Raw genomic sequence first — 15,531 nt, forward strand, 5'->3', positions numbered from 1 at the left:
ACTTTTAGGCAAAGGCACAGCAACAAAATCTATAAAGGTTGTGGCAGATGTGGATGAAGTCCATGCGGCTTCTGCAAACCTCTCAGTGCCAGACTTTGGCCATGCTGATGTTTCTGTAACATGGCAACAGTCTGGTCTTGAATGAGAGAAATTAAGATGGGTGAAAAATAGCTGTAAATTAAATAAATAGTCAAGGCTATGAAAAACCCAAGACAGCCACGTGGTTCTTCCAAGCTTCCTGGCCAACCCCATTCTGTTTTGTTGGGTTTTTTTGCATTTCTTCCTGCACCACAGAGGAAAAACTCTTTGGTCCTGAAAGGCCTCAGACCTTCCTCTGAACCTTTTGAGCACCTTCAGCTGGACCTCCTTGCACTGTCAGTTAATATGGGTTATTGATATGTTCTTGTTGTATTACGTATGTTTCCCAGATGGGCTGAAGCCTTTTCCTGCTGCAAGGCTGATGCCAATAATGGTAAAAAATAGATGTTTTCACTCTACACAAAATAGTCACTGGTAGACCAATGCCTATCGCTGATTAATCATCTGCTGATCCCTTGTTGTTTCATACTAGTCTCACTAGCTACTGTTAAGTCTTTAATGTCTTATGCTCAAGCCTATTATTAACAGGGTAAGGAAATATTTTCCAGACCCCCATTCAAGGGATGCTGTTGATTACATTCTAATTCCTGGACAATGGGTTTTCTGGAAGCATCATCGAAGGAAGACAGCCCTTGAGCCCTATTGAAAGGAATCTTAGCAAGTACTCCCAACCATTGTCACTGCTGCAAAACCAGAAGGCGTTGAGTCTTGGATACACACCTCACAGCTAAAGAAACCTGCACCTGACATCTGATTCTGTATAAACGCTGGAGACCATCAAAATTGACTAAGGAGGAGAAGAAACTGACATTGATGTAGACTGCTTCCATCCAAGAGATCACAAAGAACTTATATGCAAAAATGCATAGCCCACGGACACAGACAATAGTGCAGTAGGCCTGTGGGGGGTGCAGGTGCAGGGTGGAGGGGTCAATGGGGGAAAAAGGGGACATCTGTAATACTTTCAATGAGAAAGATAAATTAAAAAAAGAGACTTCCTACTTTGCCTACACATAAAACCCTTTCTTCTTCTCTTTCTGTTATACTGGCATTGACCTGGAAAGATAATGCCATCATTTGTATCACCCAGGTCATTGCTAAGGGAGTAACCTCTGGAATTTAGAACAACTTTTTATTTTGGGTTATGAGGGAACCCAAATGACCCCTGGCTTGAATGAGAAATTGTGCCCTGACTGGATTTACACTTGTCTGTGTTGGTTATCATTCTTCTGGGGCCTATGAATGCCTACAATGCTGGTGCCTCAGGTTATCTAACTGTTGAAAAAGGACCTACTAAGAATCTTCATGATTCAGGGTTTGCTAACTTTGGCAGGGTCCTTCTTCCCTGGTTAGCAGTAAATGTAAATAGGAATTACCTTTCCTTAACTTTTGGAGACATTGAATAGACCTTGATAATTTTTCAGTTGAGCAAGAAGGTATCTGTGCTGTGCTCAGCATCACCTGCTATACCTAGTTCAACACTTCTAGGGAAGCTGAAACTCAGTTATATAAGATCAGTGAGAAAGCCACTTGACTTAAAAGGGTGACTGCTTTAATATGGTCTTTCTTTGATTGGTTTGAATCTTGGAGACTATGGCTCCAAAGTGCATTCCAAACATTGGGAATTATCCTGCTTAGAGTTGTCATAATAATTTCCCTCTCACAAGCTTAAAATGTGTTTGCAGCAAAAGATACCCCTAAGACTGGAACATCAAAAAGGAATGAAGAAAAGATCAATTGAAGCATTTTGAACCTGAAGCCATGACCTGTGAGTATCCCAGGGATTAAACAGAAACATCATGGCTAGTGAATATCACACAAGATCCTTAAAAGATGTGAGAACTATAGAGAAGTAGCTGAGAGTGACACCATTGCTTTAAATTCTGACATATCTTTCAGGCTGAGGTTTGATTAAAAAGTGGGAGTTGTAAAAAAAAAACCTGCAGTCCAAATGGATTCATTTTTACTAAGCCAGGTCACCAAACCAAAATATAGTAAACTAACTGCAGTTTCAGCCTCTCCCAGGAGTGGAATTTTAAACCATTCAGCCAGGAATTTTCTGATCAATGTTAGTGAGATAATATGCAAGATAAAACCCCTGCCGTTTCCTTCCTCCCAAAATAATTGGAGGAAGTAATTCTCCCTTATTTTCTTTTGTTAATAAATCCCTGCCACAACCTTCTGCCTATAAAAAAACTCTCTTGTTGTACAACCCCTGGGAGTGCCCTTCTAGTTGCTAAATGGGATGTTGCTCTACGCGTGAATTTAATAAAGCCAATTAAATCTTCAAGTTTATTCAGTTGAATTTTGTTCTTTAACACTACTTATTCTCAGTGTGACCTTTTCAAAGATATTTATCTGCCCTTGAGTTTCCATTCCCACTGTAAACAGTAAGAATGTCCATCTTACATATTTGTTGAGAGTATAATTGATATAAGCTGTACAAAAGAGCTGGCACAGAACCTTCTAACAATCAGGTGCCAGTGCTTCTCTCCGAATATTAATTTATCTTGTATTGCTTTATTGATATATCCAAAAATGACAAAGTTAGAAAACATATCAAAAATGTTGTTCAAACCATAATGTTAGTATGTGCATAGTAGGCCTTCATTTAACTGATATCTTAGTGTTGGACATTGAAATGATTTCTTATTTTCTGCTCATAAATAAAGCTAAGTACATACTGATATCTCCATGTGCATTATTCTTTTATTATGCAGAATACATTTCTAGAATCAAAACCATGGGATTGAAGGATATGACTATTTTGAGGCCTTTAACATTCATTGTCAAATTGTCTTTCAAAAGTTTTATATTTTTTCTTTCAGTCTATGAATTTATTATTTAGTCTTAATCCTAAATCAGGTTGGTCTCAGATATAATTAAATACATAAACATTGTCTGAAATATGTATGGAACAGAAGACTCATTTATTACCAAGATGCCCTTAACATTTTCCTCAGCTTGACTAAACTTTAGGCAGGTTTCTTACTAACATAGTCCCCTCACTCCCTTTTCTTAGAGCATTTACTTTAGGTAACTAGTGATTAAAATTCTTTTTGACCCTGTGACATGTAAATCTTCTCCCAGTTTCTTGTCAGTTTTAAAACCTAGGGATGTCTTTCTCAAGGATCTCTCAAAGGATGGGAGCCATTCTTTGAAATGTAATCATTGAAAGAGAGAGGGCCCCTATATCCTAGTCTCTATAGGAGGGTAAGAGACTAACTTTGACAACCACCAATTAGTAAACACAGGTGACCTAATCGCATTGACCAACCGCTTCCTCAAAGTCTGCCACTTTTCCAGGTCTTAAACACCCTCCCATTTTCTGTTTTAGGGGAGTTGAGTTTAACTTCTTTCCATTATTGCATTAGCCTTGACCCCTATTGCAATTGTCTTGAATAAAGTCTTCTTGCCTGTTTAAATCCAAAGGGTGAAATTTCCCTCTGACACTTACCATCTTGTTTGAAGGCATCTGACGAATGATAAAGGTTGACGGGGGAATAATATTGTTGAGCTGTTCCTCGCCAGCTCGGTGAAGAAACGCTCAGTGTTCCTAGGGAGGGGCTGCTGTATCGTGGTCTAGTCTTTGAACCAGACACGGATGAAGGTGAACTCTTCTTAATTCTTAACAAAGCAGCATATGAAGTAGGGAGACTAGGAAGAGCTCCAGAATATTCTGTAGAAGAAAACACAATAATAAAAAATGAATTCTGAGGAGAATATTTTATTTTTTCCTGTGAAAATTATTCCTTCTGAAGATATTGTTGAAAACCTCCCTTGGAAATGCAACTGAATGCAAATCACAGTGTGAGTGGGGGAAAAATAAAATGTTACTTTAATATTTTAAAATATTTTCTGGAAATTCTACTAGTTATAAAGTTGTGGTGAAAGAAAAAGAAAAAAATAAAGAAGGAAGGAAGGAAGGAAGGGAGGGAGGGAGGGAGGGAGGGAGGGAGGGAGGAAGGGAGGAAGGGAGGAAGGGAGGAAGGGAGGAAGGAAGGAGATATGAAGAAGGAAAGGAAAATGGGAAAGAGGGGAAGGGAAGGAAAAGGGAAAGGGAAAGGGAAAGGGAAAGAGGGGAAGGGGGAGGGGGAGGGGGAGGGGGAGGGGGAGGGGGAGGGGGAGGGGGAGGGGGAGGGGGAAGGGAAGGGAAGGGAAGGGAAGGGAAGGGAAGGGAAGGGAAGGGAAGGGAAGGGAAGGGAAGGGAAGGGAAGGGAAGGGAAGGGAAGGGAAGGGAAGGGAAGGGAAGGGAGGGAGGAAGGAATACATCCAAAATTTTAAACCTTTTATTTTCTCTGTCAAGAATATTTGGGAATTAACTTTTTATTTGCCTTAATATTAAAACACCTATTTACATACATTAGACCAGTTCCTTTTTATTATTAAAAATGGAGGAAATAAAAAAAAAATCTGGATTACATTCTATAAATACAGATTAGAAAAAATAAAAACAAAATACATATATAGACATAGATTGGATCATCATGATCTAAAATCTAGGTTGTAAGTTATGCCTCATATTCTTGAAAAGCAGCCAAATTTACTACATAATGTCAAAATTTTGGATGAATTTGTTTTGTAGATTTTGATGTATAATCTATATAATTTAATATTATCAAGTGGGGATATTATTATGAAATTTGATTACTGAGAAATGTTATGCTCATGTTTTACTTTAATGCTCAATATTTTTCATTACAAAAGATGTGCATAGTGCCTGAAGTGGGTTGTACAAACACTCCTTTATGTCTATGGGGTAGAGTCAGTTTAGTCTATAGATCAAATGTTCAAAAATACAAACTAATTGTGATGAATTCTCAAAAACAATTTGAAATTGGAATTTTTTCCCCTAGGTCTGATATCAATTGAAGTTGGCAATTTGTCGATCTCGGAAATACTTTTAATAATCAGATATCTTTGTTCAAGATATCTGACATTTGAACTTTATTTTAGGAAAAAAACCACGTATCCTGTTAGTAGGCTTTCTCATAATTAAAATGATTTGGAGTCATTATATTGCCTCAGAGATATTTTAGAATGCAAGAAGCATTTCTGTGATTTGAAAATAACACTTTAGGTGTTAAGCATCGAATTAAGTTTAACATTTTCTGCTCTGTGAAATTGTAAATATGATTCCTCTGAAACTTGAAAAAGTATATTTTTAGATGTTCTGCACATTTAAAATAATGTGTAGTCCGAGCCTATCAGGAGCTGTAACAAGAACCATTTCCTTTAGTATTTATGTTCAACCATAAGTCTGGTGAAGGTGGGTCAATTTTAACTGAAAATAGCTAACCTCTCCTGGGCAAAGTATATGAGAACAGATTATGGGCAGACATAAAGTCTTCTTTAAAACCTGGAATTAAGTGCAAGTTTTGGCACCTAGAGGTATAAAGTAATGAAAAGAGAATGAGTTTTCCTTTAAGGTAGTTTGTAGTTGTAATCTCAGAACCTATTCATTTCTTATTGCAGTCTGTTGCCCTGTGCTCTAGCTGCCTACCCTGCTCATACACAAAAATAAAATAAAAAATAAAAAAAGAATTACCGCATGCTGGTGTTAACTATTGAAATGGAGTGTGAGAATGTGGTCTATAGTTCTTAAAGCTAGATAAGGATAATCAGTGGAAAGCTAGAAGGGCCATAAAGAGGTTCAGACAAGCCAGGATCATCGTTTAGTTATAAATCATATATATCATTCATCTATCTATCTATTATCTATCTATCTATCTATCTATCTATCTATCTATCTATCTATCTATCATCTATCTATCTATCTATCTATCTATCTATCTATCTGTCATCTATCTCTATCTATCTATCTATCATCTATCTATCTCTATCTATCTATCTATCTATCTATCTATCTATCTATCTATCTATCTATCTATCATCATCTATCATCTATCTATCTATCATCTATCTATCTAATCTATCTCTATCGACCTTTCTATTCATATAAATAAATATATATTTTAACAAAATACATACTGTCCAAGCAGAACAGTAATTGGCTTATGCCACTTCATATAAATAGAGATGAGCCAAATGCCAGTTTGCGTGTGCTCCACACCAGGGCTTCATTTTTCACATAATCAGTTGCATCTGTTGCAGTGGAGATTCCTCTTTCATCAATTAAAGAGAAACCTAAAGCTGTTTCTAGGAATCTGATAAGTTATGCATTCATTTATATATTCCACAAACATGCAATGAGGACTTAGCATGGGCTACATTCGAGGGATACAAAGGCGATGAGGTATTGCATCAACCTTTACGGAGCATGTGATCTAGGGGAGAAAAAAGGCAACCACGCTTGCAACTTTAATTCCATTTGACATAAATGCAAATTCAGGGACGTATGGGCTCCCTCCCCTGGGTAAGGAATCCTCTTATTCATCCTATGGCCATCAGAAAGTACTTTCCAAATGAAACTGTCTAAACTGAGTCCTGAAAGTCCATTAGTGAGTAGCTCAGCAAAGCTCTGAGGGGAGCAGAAAAAATATTCCAGATAAAGGAAAGAAAACACATGAAGACCTGGAAAGGAAAGGCAGCATGGCATGCTTGGAAGGCTAAACAATCAGGAGCTCAGAGCATGAGGGCGAGAGGAGGGAGGAGGGCGAAGGCTGGATAAGTTAGCCTGGGGCCAATGACGAAATGCCTGACACATCATGCTAAAATGGCACGACCTCGGAAAGACAGCAATAGGTTTTAGAAAGATCACTCTGGCCACAGTGCCATTTGGAATAAGACAAAAATAAAAATGACTACTCAAGAGCCTAAAGCTGTAATAAAGGCAGAGATGAGCCAGGAATGAGGAGATGATAATCTATATGGGGATAAAATTAATACGATCACTGACTGATTAGATTGGAGGCCAGGACAGGCAAGTAAGGAACTGAGGATGATCTGTGCTCCTAGAAGATGGATAAGACTGTAGGAAAAGGCACATGCTGGAGGCCAAAGCTCATTAATTCAGTTTTGGGCAGGTGGACAGCTGGAGGTGCTTCTCGGGCATTTATGTTGATCATGAGATTCTGTAAACACAAGGGAAATGCAGGCTCTTGAGAGATTATTAAATGGTAATCAATTAGGTGGTTATTAAAACTATTAGAACTGACGAATTTGACAAGGAAATCTGTAAAATGAGAAATAGTGTTGAAAATGGGAGTCAGGAGCACCAGCATTTAAGGGGAAAGCAGAGGTAGTGGAACCTGGAAAGGAAAGGAGAAAGTTAGGGAAGTGGGGTGTCACTGAAGGGCAGGGAATAGACTCTTGCCCCTCAGATGAGAGAGCAGTTGCGAGTGGGGATGAGAGGTGCAGAGAGACGAACCCTGCAGACCAGGCTGCCCAGCAGAATGAAAGCTGCCTGGAGTCCTCCATATACGATGCACCATGGATGTGAAAGTGAGGTCCAAGCCCTGAAGACAGTCTGGAACCCCTAAACTGCCAACTCCATTGCATTAGACATATCGACCCTGGCCTTAGCCTGTGGCCTCCATCAGTTTCCTGGTCTCAGAGAGGCCTCCCTCTCAGGAGTATTTTTGTTGTTGTTGTTATTTTATTTTATTGATTTTTAGAGAGGCAGGAAGGGAGAAAGAGAGAGAAACATTGATGTGAGTGAGATACATCAATCGGCTGCCTTCAGTATGAGTCCCAACTGGGGATCAAACACTCAACCTAGGTATGTTCCCTGACTGGCAATCAAACCGGTGACCTTCTGGCGCTAGGTTCTAAACCCGTGACAAGGTTCTAATCAGCTGATGCCCTGGGCCAGGGCTGGAGTATGCCCTGCCAGATTCCCTCCTCACTGCCTAGTCCCTTTTTCTGACATCTTTAATTTTCCTACTCCTCAATCCCAGTTCTGGGGCTTCTCAGCTCTGAAAAATAGATATATTAGCATAAATAAATGGGGGAAATGGTGTTTCATTTATAGGACATTGTTTAAATCTCAACTCTGAGAGATTGAATGGATGTCACACATGCAGGCTCTGTCGAGGGTGAAAAATACAGCATTCTCTTCCGAAGGTTAAATTCAAGCATTTGCATTTTCGTTCATCTCATCTTATTTCATCTCTTTCTCTCTAGCACCTCAACCCCTTCATGACTTACAATCTACTGATGTTAATACTCTTTCACTGTCCTGCGCCTCTCATATTCTCTCAATTCCTCCCTCTCCAGGTGTGAGTCTGTGGTCATTATACCTTCAACGAGCCTTCAAACACTCTGGCCTTCCCTTCTGTTGTTTTCACACGCTAAATACCCTGTCTAATGAGATTAACCGCAAGTGAGATTCTTAAGCTTCCTGGTAATGCTATCACATTTTCTTAGTCCATTTATTTTCCCACCCTACTAGGTCTGTTACATCTCATCCTCTGTCTTCAAGCTCCCTACCATCTTGAAATTCCTATTTCATTGAGAAAACAGAAGCAATCTGAAAAGAGGGTTCCTCGCATGCTCCCACCACTCATACATACACCCATTTATTCTGCCTTGATTTCCTGATATGCTGTGGATAAGTTGTGCATCTATTAAAGGTCCATTCCTCCACTTGAGTGCATTGAATCCCACTCCATTCCATCTGGACTCTCAAGGATAAATTTCTAGAAAATCCCCTGTACAGTACAGTATCTCTTCTTCAGCATCAATTTTTGTCTCCCTGTGAGATCATTCCTATAACTATATAAAATTCCTCTAACCTTTAGAAAAAGCTACCTTGACTTTATCATTCCTTCTGCCTATTTCCTTTACAGCAGCACTTCTTGAAAAGAACTACTGATGGTCAGTGTGTTCAATTCCGCTCCAGCCTTTTCCCCTTGAGCCTCTCCAAGCAGCCTTGTTTATGTAAATCAATAGTAACGACCCGTTTCAAGGTTAACAACAACTAGGCCATTGCTAAGTCTAAGGATCAGTTTTTACTCTACTAGACCTGTTAGAAGTATTCAACAGGGTTAACTATTTCCTTTTACTTTAAACAATATCTTTGTGTGATTCCAGGATTCTATAAATTACGTTTTTATTTCTATTTCTATTTCACTGGCTACTCCTTACCTCCTTTGCTAGGTCTCTTTTGTCTCCTCAACTTCTAAATATTGGAATATTCTAGAAAAAAATATTTTCCATTTAAACTATCCCTTAAATGATCTGATTCATGAACATCAGTGCCCTCCCGGGTAAGTTCCACTTTTGCTCCAGGCTCAGTGGCTTGTACCCAGCTCTAAGTCTTTGCTATGCCAAGATGCCCCTATGCTCATCCCCACCCCTGCGTCTAGCAGACAGCCCTTTGCTCAGTCTCCTTCTGTGGACCTGCCTCAGCTCTTAAAAAATTCCTGACCTTTGTCACTGAAAGGCATCTTCTGATGACAGATCATTTGGTAAATCTTATCCAGGATTCAGAACCTGTTTTTAGTCACACTTCAAGGGCTGTCATTTAAGAAAAAGAGGATAGGTTGGGTCTAAATCCTGCACCCCGGATTTCAAAGAGGCTGAGTGATCTATAAATGCTACGTAACATCGCTGGGCTCTGGGCTGGATTCCTTCCCCATAACTTCTTGCTTTCTTTCAGCAAACACAAACATTGTTTATTCCCTAATTAGTCTCATCTTGTTCAGCATTCATTGCTGTTGTTTTTTTCAACAACCCTTTATGGAATTTCTATGATATATTAGGAACTGTGGATACAGTGGTAAGTCACCAATAATTCTTGCCTTTATGAAATTTACAACCTGGGAATATTGGTAAGGATTACATTGGTAAAGTATTAGTGAGAGACATTAAACAAACAAACAAAATTATTCTAAAATATATAAAACTAAGAATTATGATAAATATAATAAAAAAAACACAGAGAAAAACAGAGTGCCTTGAGAGGAAATGGCCAATATATATATAAATTGTTTCTTTACTTTGCTGACATCATGACTCAGTTGCTGGGAACACAACTGTTTTCTTGGCTCTGGTGCATACAGCCTGGCCACTCATTTTATTGATTGATAATTTTGGACGAGAGCAGCTCTCTCAGTAATCCTTTTTGCAATATATGCTCCAAAGTTAGATGCCCCAGATTTAAATCTGGACTCTACCTCACCGAAGCTCTGTGGTTTTGACCAATACATAAATAGTTTAGTGACTTGGTGTCCTTGTCTCTAGAATGGAGATAACAACTGTGTTTCCTCTTCGGTTCTCGAAGAGATCAACTAAATTAACATACATACATCACTTAAAACTCTGCCTGGTCCATCGTAAGAGCTTAATAAATGATAACTATTTTTAGTTATTTTTTATTATTAGCTACACTTTAGTTATTCCCCTTCACTATTTTCTGGTGGACATAATTAGATATTGGGCTTATGCCTTCTACATTGAATTGGCTTTCAAAATACAAATACAGTGATCCCTCGGTTTTTGAATGCGATCCTTTCGGAGACCGTCCGAGCTCTGAAACGTTCAAAAACCGAGGGATCCGCAGCCGCCAGCTGGGCCCAGGACCTGGCCCTCAGCGGGAGTCATGGGGCATGTTCGGCTTCGGAGGCCTGTTCGCGAACCGAAGCATTTCCTTCCAGCTTTACGGCGTTGGTAACAGAAATGTTCATCAACAGAGATGGTCGAAAACTAAGGTGCCACTGTATATAAATACCAAATTGTCATAATCATTTTACTCTGAGGAATTAAAAGAGTGGAAAATGGAAGGGGGATAGTTAATTTTTTAAGTTTTCCTGACAGGTGTATTCCCATGAGTGAATTAGAAAAAGAAAAGGCTACTGATGGAAATTACTGAGCTACAGAAAACTCAGTGCCTATGTATCCCCGTGTTTCTGTTGGCTGAAGCAAGGCCACCCCATCTTTTCTTCATATTCCTGTTCAGGGTTTGGGAAGAAAAGTGACTTGTGATTTCTTTTCAGAGAAATCTTCATTAGTTGCTCAAACTTTTAATGAATATCTATGCTGAAGACGTCAGCAGAATCTAGCTACACGTTAATCATTTTTTTCTTCTATTTTCTCATTTCTCATAGATCAGACCTTAGGGGACATGCATTACAGTTACTTCTAAAGTGGTGTAGAGATTCTGTGATAAAACTCAATTAACCTGGTGCTCTCACACCATGAAATTCCAGCTGGAGGTTGGGTCGGAGTAAATATTAATGCCTTCATTAAATATTTTCTAATCAAATGACCTTGGGACCACTGGACTTATATTATTTAATAAAATCGTAGTCTATTCAGAATGACATTGCCACCACTTGCAGTTTTGGAACTAATAGCATTGCTTTTTCATTACTTAAAAGGTTCTTTTATAGTTATAGCATTGCCATTGAAGGTAAATAATATTCATGAAATAATGAGTCAGAATTAGTAGAACTAGAATTTCTTCTGGCAATATTTTGCATAAATAAAGATAAAAAAGTGGTTATAATAAAGGATACTTTTTAAAATATTTAATCCCTTACTATACTTAAAATTTCCTGAATTTTCTGATACTGACAAAACCTTCAGATTTTTATCTCTGTCCTTAAGTGTTAAAAACATGTTTACAAGGAACTTTAAAGTTCTTAAAATATGGATGATAAAACTAGAATATCAATGTTGGGTTCTACATTTGATTTTTTTTCTTTCAATTCAGCGTACAATGCTGTTTATTTTCACAGCCCAAGAAAAGTAAATGCCACCAAGAATTCACAAAATGACAGGTCTTTGTATAAATTCATTTATTGCCTATAGTTCTAGTTTGATTTTAAATACTTATTTAAGCTCTTATATAAAAGTAAATATAAATAAACTATAGCACCAAGCGATATGTGATGCTCTGAAGAGTATTAATGCTTCATCACTGACTCACAAGTCAGGGGAGCCAAAGTGCCACCGTATATTGATGACACAGTGTACAGAAAGAGCAGAAGTCATGTAACAGCCAGGCCTGCAGAGTGACCTAATTTGGCATCAAAGTCAGCATAAAGAAATTTGATATCTGACCTTTTTCAGGGTAATTGCTAAGGCTGTTCTGGCTTTGATGAGAATTAATGTTAACGGTGCAACTTTAGCCTGCTACTGTTTTATGAAGCTTGCATGGATGGATGTGACACCTCAGCGAAGCCAGTCGTGTGAAGCATATTTAGAAATGGTAAATAATTTATAAATAATGTGCATCGTTTCAATTTGGTTGTCTGCATCTGTGGCAGAGGAGAGTTTGAAACAGCCCGAGTCAGATGTATTCTATGTCTCAACTCAGCACTTTCCTCAAGAAATGTTTTAAGTGTAAACTTTACAGTGTTTGGGCTGCAGGAGCGGGAAAGGCTGTACAGAGGATGAAACTTGCCGTTTTTAAAGCACCAAAGTCAGGCATCTAAACCGTAGTCCTTCTAAGACACAAGGAAAAAAATTAACGGCACAGCATTTACAGTCTTCTTTGCATAAGGTTGAAAACTAGACATACTTTCGTGGTAAAAATCAAAACAAAAACCAGGAAACAATGGAGCTCTGGATTACTTCTACCACTCCGCTTCAGGTACACTGTTCACACTTGAAGTAGAAATGATTTAAGATTTTGAGAGCTTTACCTTCTTTTCCAAATAGTAAATGCTTTGTTGTATGAATAGGTTATAGCACGAAAATTATTATACCTTAATCTGGGTGTTATAGATGCTTTTATTGCAAAAAATAAAAAATAAAAAAAAGAGTTCTTGCAGTTCTTCTGTACATTTTTCGCTATCATTAAAAGTTTTTAAAATCTATGGGATTTGGATGATATCTCTTTAAATTACTAAAAGCATAAAATGTGATTGCATTAAATTCTTTATTTCATAATATGAATATTGTTTTCTAACCACTGAGGAAATTCGTTAGGAAAGGAGCTAGTTGTGAAATATAACCAAATTAATTTAGTGATTAAAGAATTCCCACTTGTTTTGGATAATTAAAGGTTTCAGTGAAGTTTTAACTTTTAATGATTGTATTAGCTTTTACCTTCCTAGTCCCTGTGCATTTAGGATAAATCAAATAAAGCTGATATTGTTTAGCAATCAATGCTGTGATTAAAAAATAATTAAACAAAATGTCTTCCCCACAACTTTAGAAAATATTTCATGGGAAAGTTATGCCTTCTTTATATGCAGTGATATAAAAAATAAACATGCATGTTTCATTATGCCCCATGTTTTTTGTGCTGTTGAAGTATTTTCCCTAGAACCTATAAAATGTGGATGCACTCATTTCATCACTAAGTCATTGTGGATTTAGGAGTGAAATTCAAGATGGCCATTATATTCATGGATTTTTAGGTAGCTAAGAATGCTCTTGAAATGCATGGGCTACACAGACGCACATAATGCAATATGGGATTTAGTATTTATTCAACACACACAAAATAATCAACCCTTACATATCCGAAATTGAAAAGTAACCATGAAATACAAAAAGTCACAAAACATCAAATCTTTGCCTTCAAAGAGTTCTTATAAACCAAGAGTAGGACAATGTAAACTTCAGGGACACCACTTTATAATCATAGAATTTGAACAACACTCAGTCTGATACTGATAGCCATTCACATAAAAAAATATTTATACTGACAATTTTAGAGAAAAGGTCTTCATGAGGTTTACTTTTTTGCAAATAGAGGATGTGTGCTTTTTACACTTGCATGGACTAAGCCATGCAGCAGTAAGAGGGCAGAATGCCGCAGTCCCGTTAAGAGAATACAGGCTTCCCCAGGCCCGGTGGAATCTGCACCCCGCGGGCGCTGGCTTGTTCAGATGTGTGTATCTGTAAGGAAACTGGTAGGATCCAAGGAACTCCACTTCCCACTTGGGTTGGTGCCTTAGCTCCTGTTTTGTGCAGCTGCTCTGAGCAAATCGATTTCCTTATATATTTAATCATTAAAGAAATCCCCATGTTCATTTTCTCTAGCTGTTTGTTAATCTTTCCAGTGTATCACAGTCTCATTGTGATAGCCAAGCCACAAACCACAATATTAAAAGGGAGAGTGAAATAGATGCATAAATGGATTACTGTTCAATCCAGTAATTGTGTGGGAACATCTAGGAAGAAGAAATGGATACCAATAAAAAAGGCCTTGGAGCTAGAGATGAAATTTCAAGTGAGCTTTGTTCATATCTCACAAACGGAAAATAAACATTTTAAAAATAAAATATGCATATGACTTTTATTTTGCTACTTATCACATGAAAAAGTTGCTTAAAAGTCCCTTCAAGGGGCCTTAGTTATTGAAGTCCCCAAAGTCCCCAAATGACCTCACTACAATAAGGTAATTTTTCTTCAAAGGCAGTCCCACAGCTGCATATAGTAACTATATGCTAGGGAGGCAGATACAGGAATAAATTGGAAACAGTTTAACTAACTGCAATTTCTTCAAAGAAGACATCCAAAGATAATTTCTCAACCACATGTTAGCAAAGTTAAGTGAATTCTCATGTAACAGAAGAAATGCCTGCAAATCATTTAAATTCACTCCTCTGCTGTGGTTGTGGTTTTCTAGCCTAAACTGACAGCTGATTAGGTTCAGTGACTTAGTTAAATGATGATAAAGTCATCGAGCAGGCTGGAATGCTGAAGCCTGATTCATGATGTCACTCTCTGTCAGTGTCTCCACATCCGCCTCATCCGTGGCACTTACTCAATATCTAACAAGCTCTATTTCCAGAAAGCCACTCCCAGCTGTGGAAGTGCTATTTCTTGGCCCTTACAGATCACAACTCTACTACTTTCCAAATCAAAAGTTTTACTTACATATGAATTTAATTTCAAAGGAATGCCTTTCTTGATCTCTGAGAGTGTTTAAGCAAAGGTGCCGTTGAATCATTTTGGTTCAGAGTGGGCATTCTCTTAATCTTTTCCCTTATGGAATAAATTATTAGGTTCAGAATAAAATGGAATAGCAGTAACTTGTTTTCCATTCTAGTTAAAAAGATATATGCGCACCGTAGGATCAAAATCATCTCTGATCTTGGCATCCAGAAGTAGTGTCTTTTGCAAAACCAAACTGATATTTCTCACTTGATTTATAGACAGGTTTAGCAACAGGGACATAAGCAGATATTTTGTTTTGTTTGAAGAAAACTGGGATTAGTTTATACATGTAAACTTCTAATTTGTATTTAATATTACATGGTAAGTATTGAATCCTGTTACAAATGGTCTTCCAGAGCATTTTATTGATTACGTAACATTCCAGTGATGTGTGCTGTTATACTTTACTTAACCATGTCCCTGTGATCAGATTAACTTATCTGTCATATATAATGCTGTAGGAATAGCCTTGAACATAAATCTTTGTCTGCATTACTAATGCCCTTAGAAGAGCATCATAGAAGTGGAATTTTTGAATATGAAATAGCTCTTACTGCTCCCCCCCCCCAGGAATTTTGACTTAATTATACTCCTGCTAGCATCCTGAGACAGCAATAACTTTTAACATTGTAT

General features: G+C 37.8%; 1 protein-coding gene across 1 annotated transcript in view; it reads right to left on the minus strand.

Annotated features, from left to right (window-relative positions):
* The window catches only part of CNTN5 (contactin 5), a 968,886-nt gene that overhangs the window by 403,371 nt on the left and 549,984 nt on the right, over positions 1-15,531 (minus strand). The window contains exon 4 of the mRNA XM_081155637.1: positions 3,557-3,778. Coding sequence (XP_081011763.1) covers positions 3,557-3,778 — 222 coding nt within the window. The remainder of the gene's footprint in view (positions 1-3,556; positions 3,779-15,531) is intronic.

Source organism: Miniopterus schreibersii (assembly GCF_964146895.1).
Source record: "Miniopterus schreibersii genome assembly, chromosome: 12".
Taxonomy (NCBI): domain Eukaryota; kingdom Metazoa; phylum Chordata; class Mammalia; order Chiroptera; family Miniopteridae; genus Miniopterus; species Miniopterus schreibersii.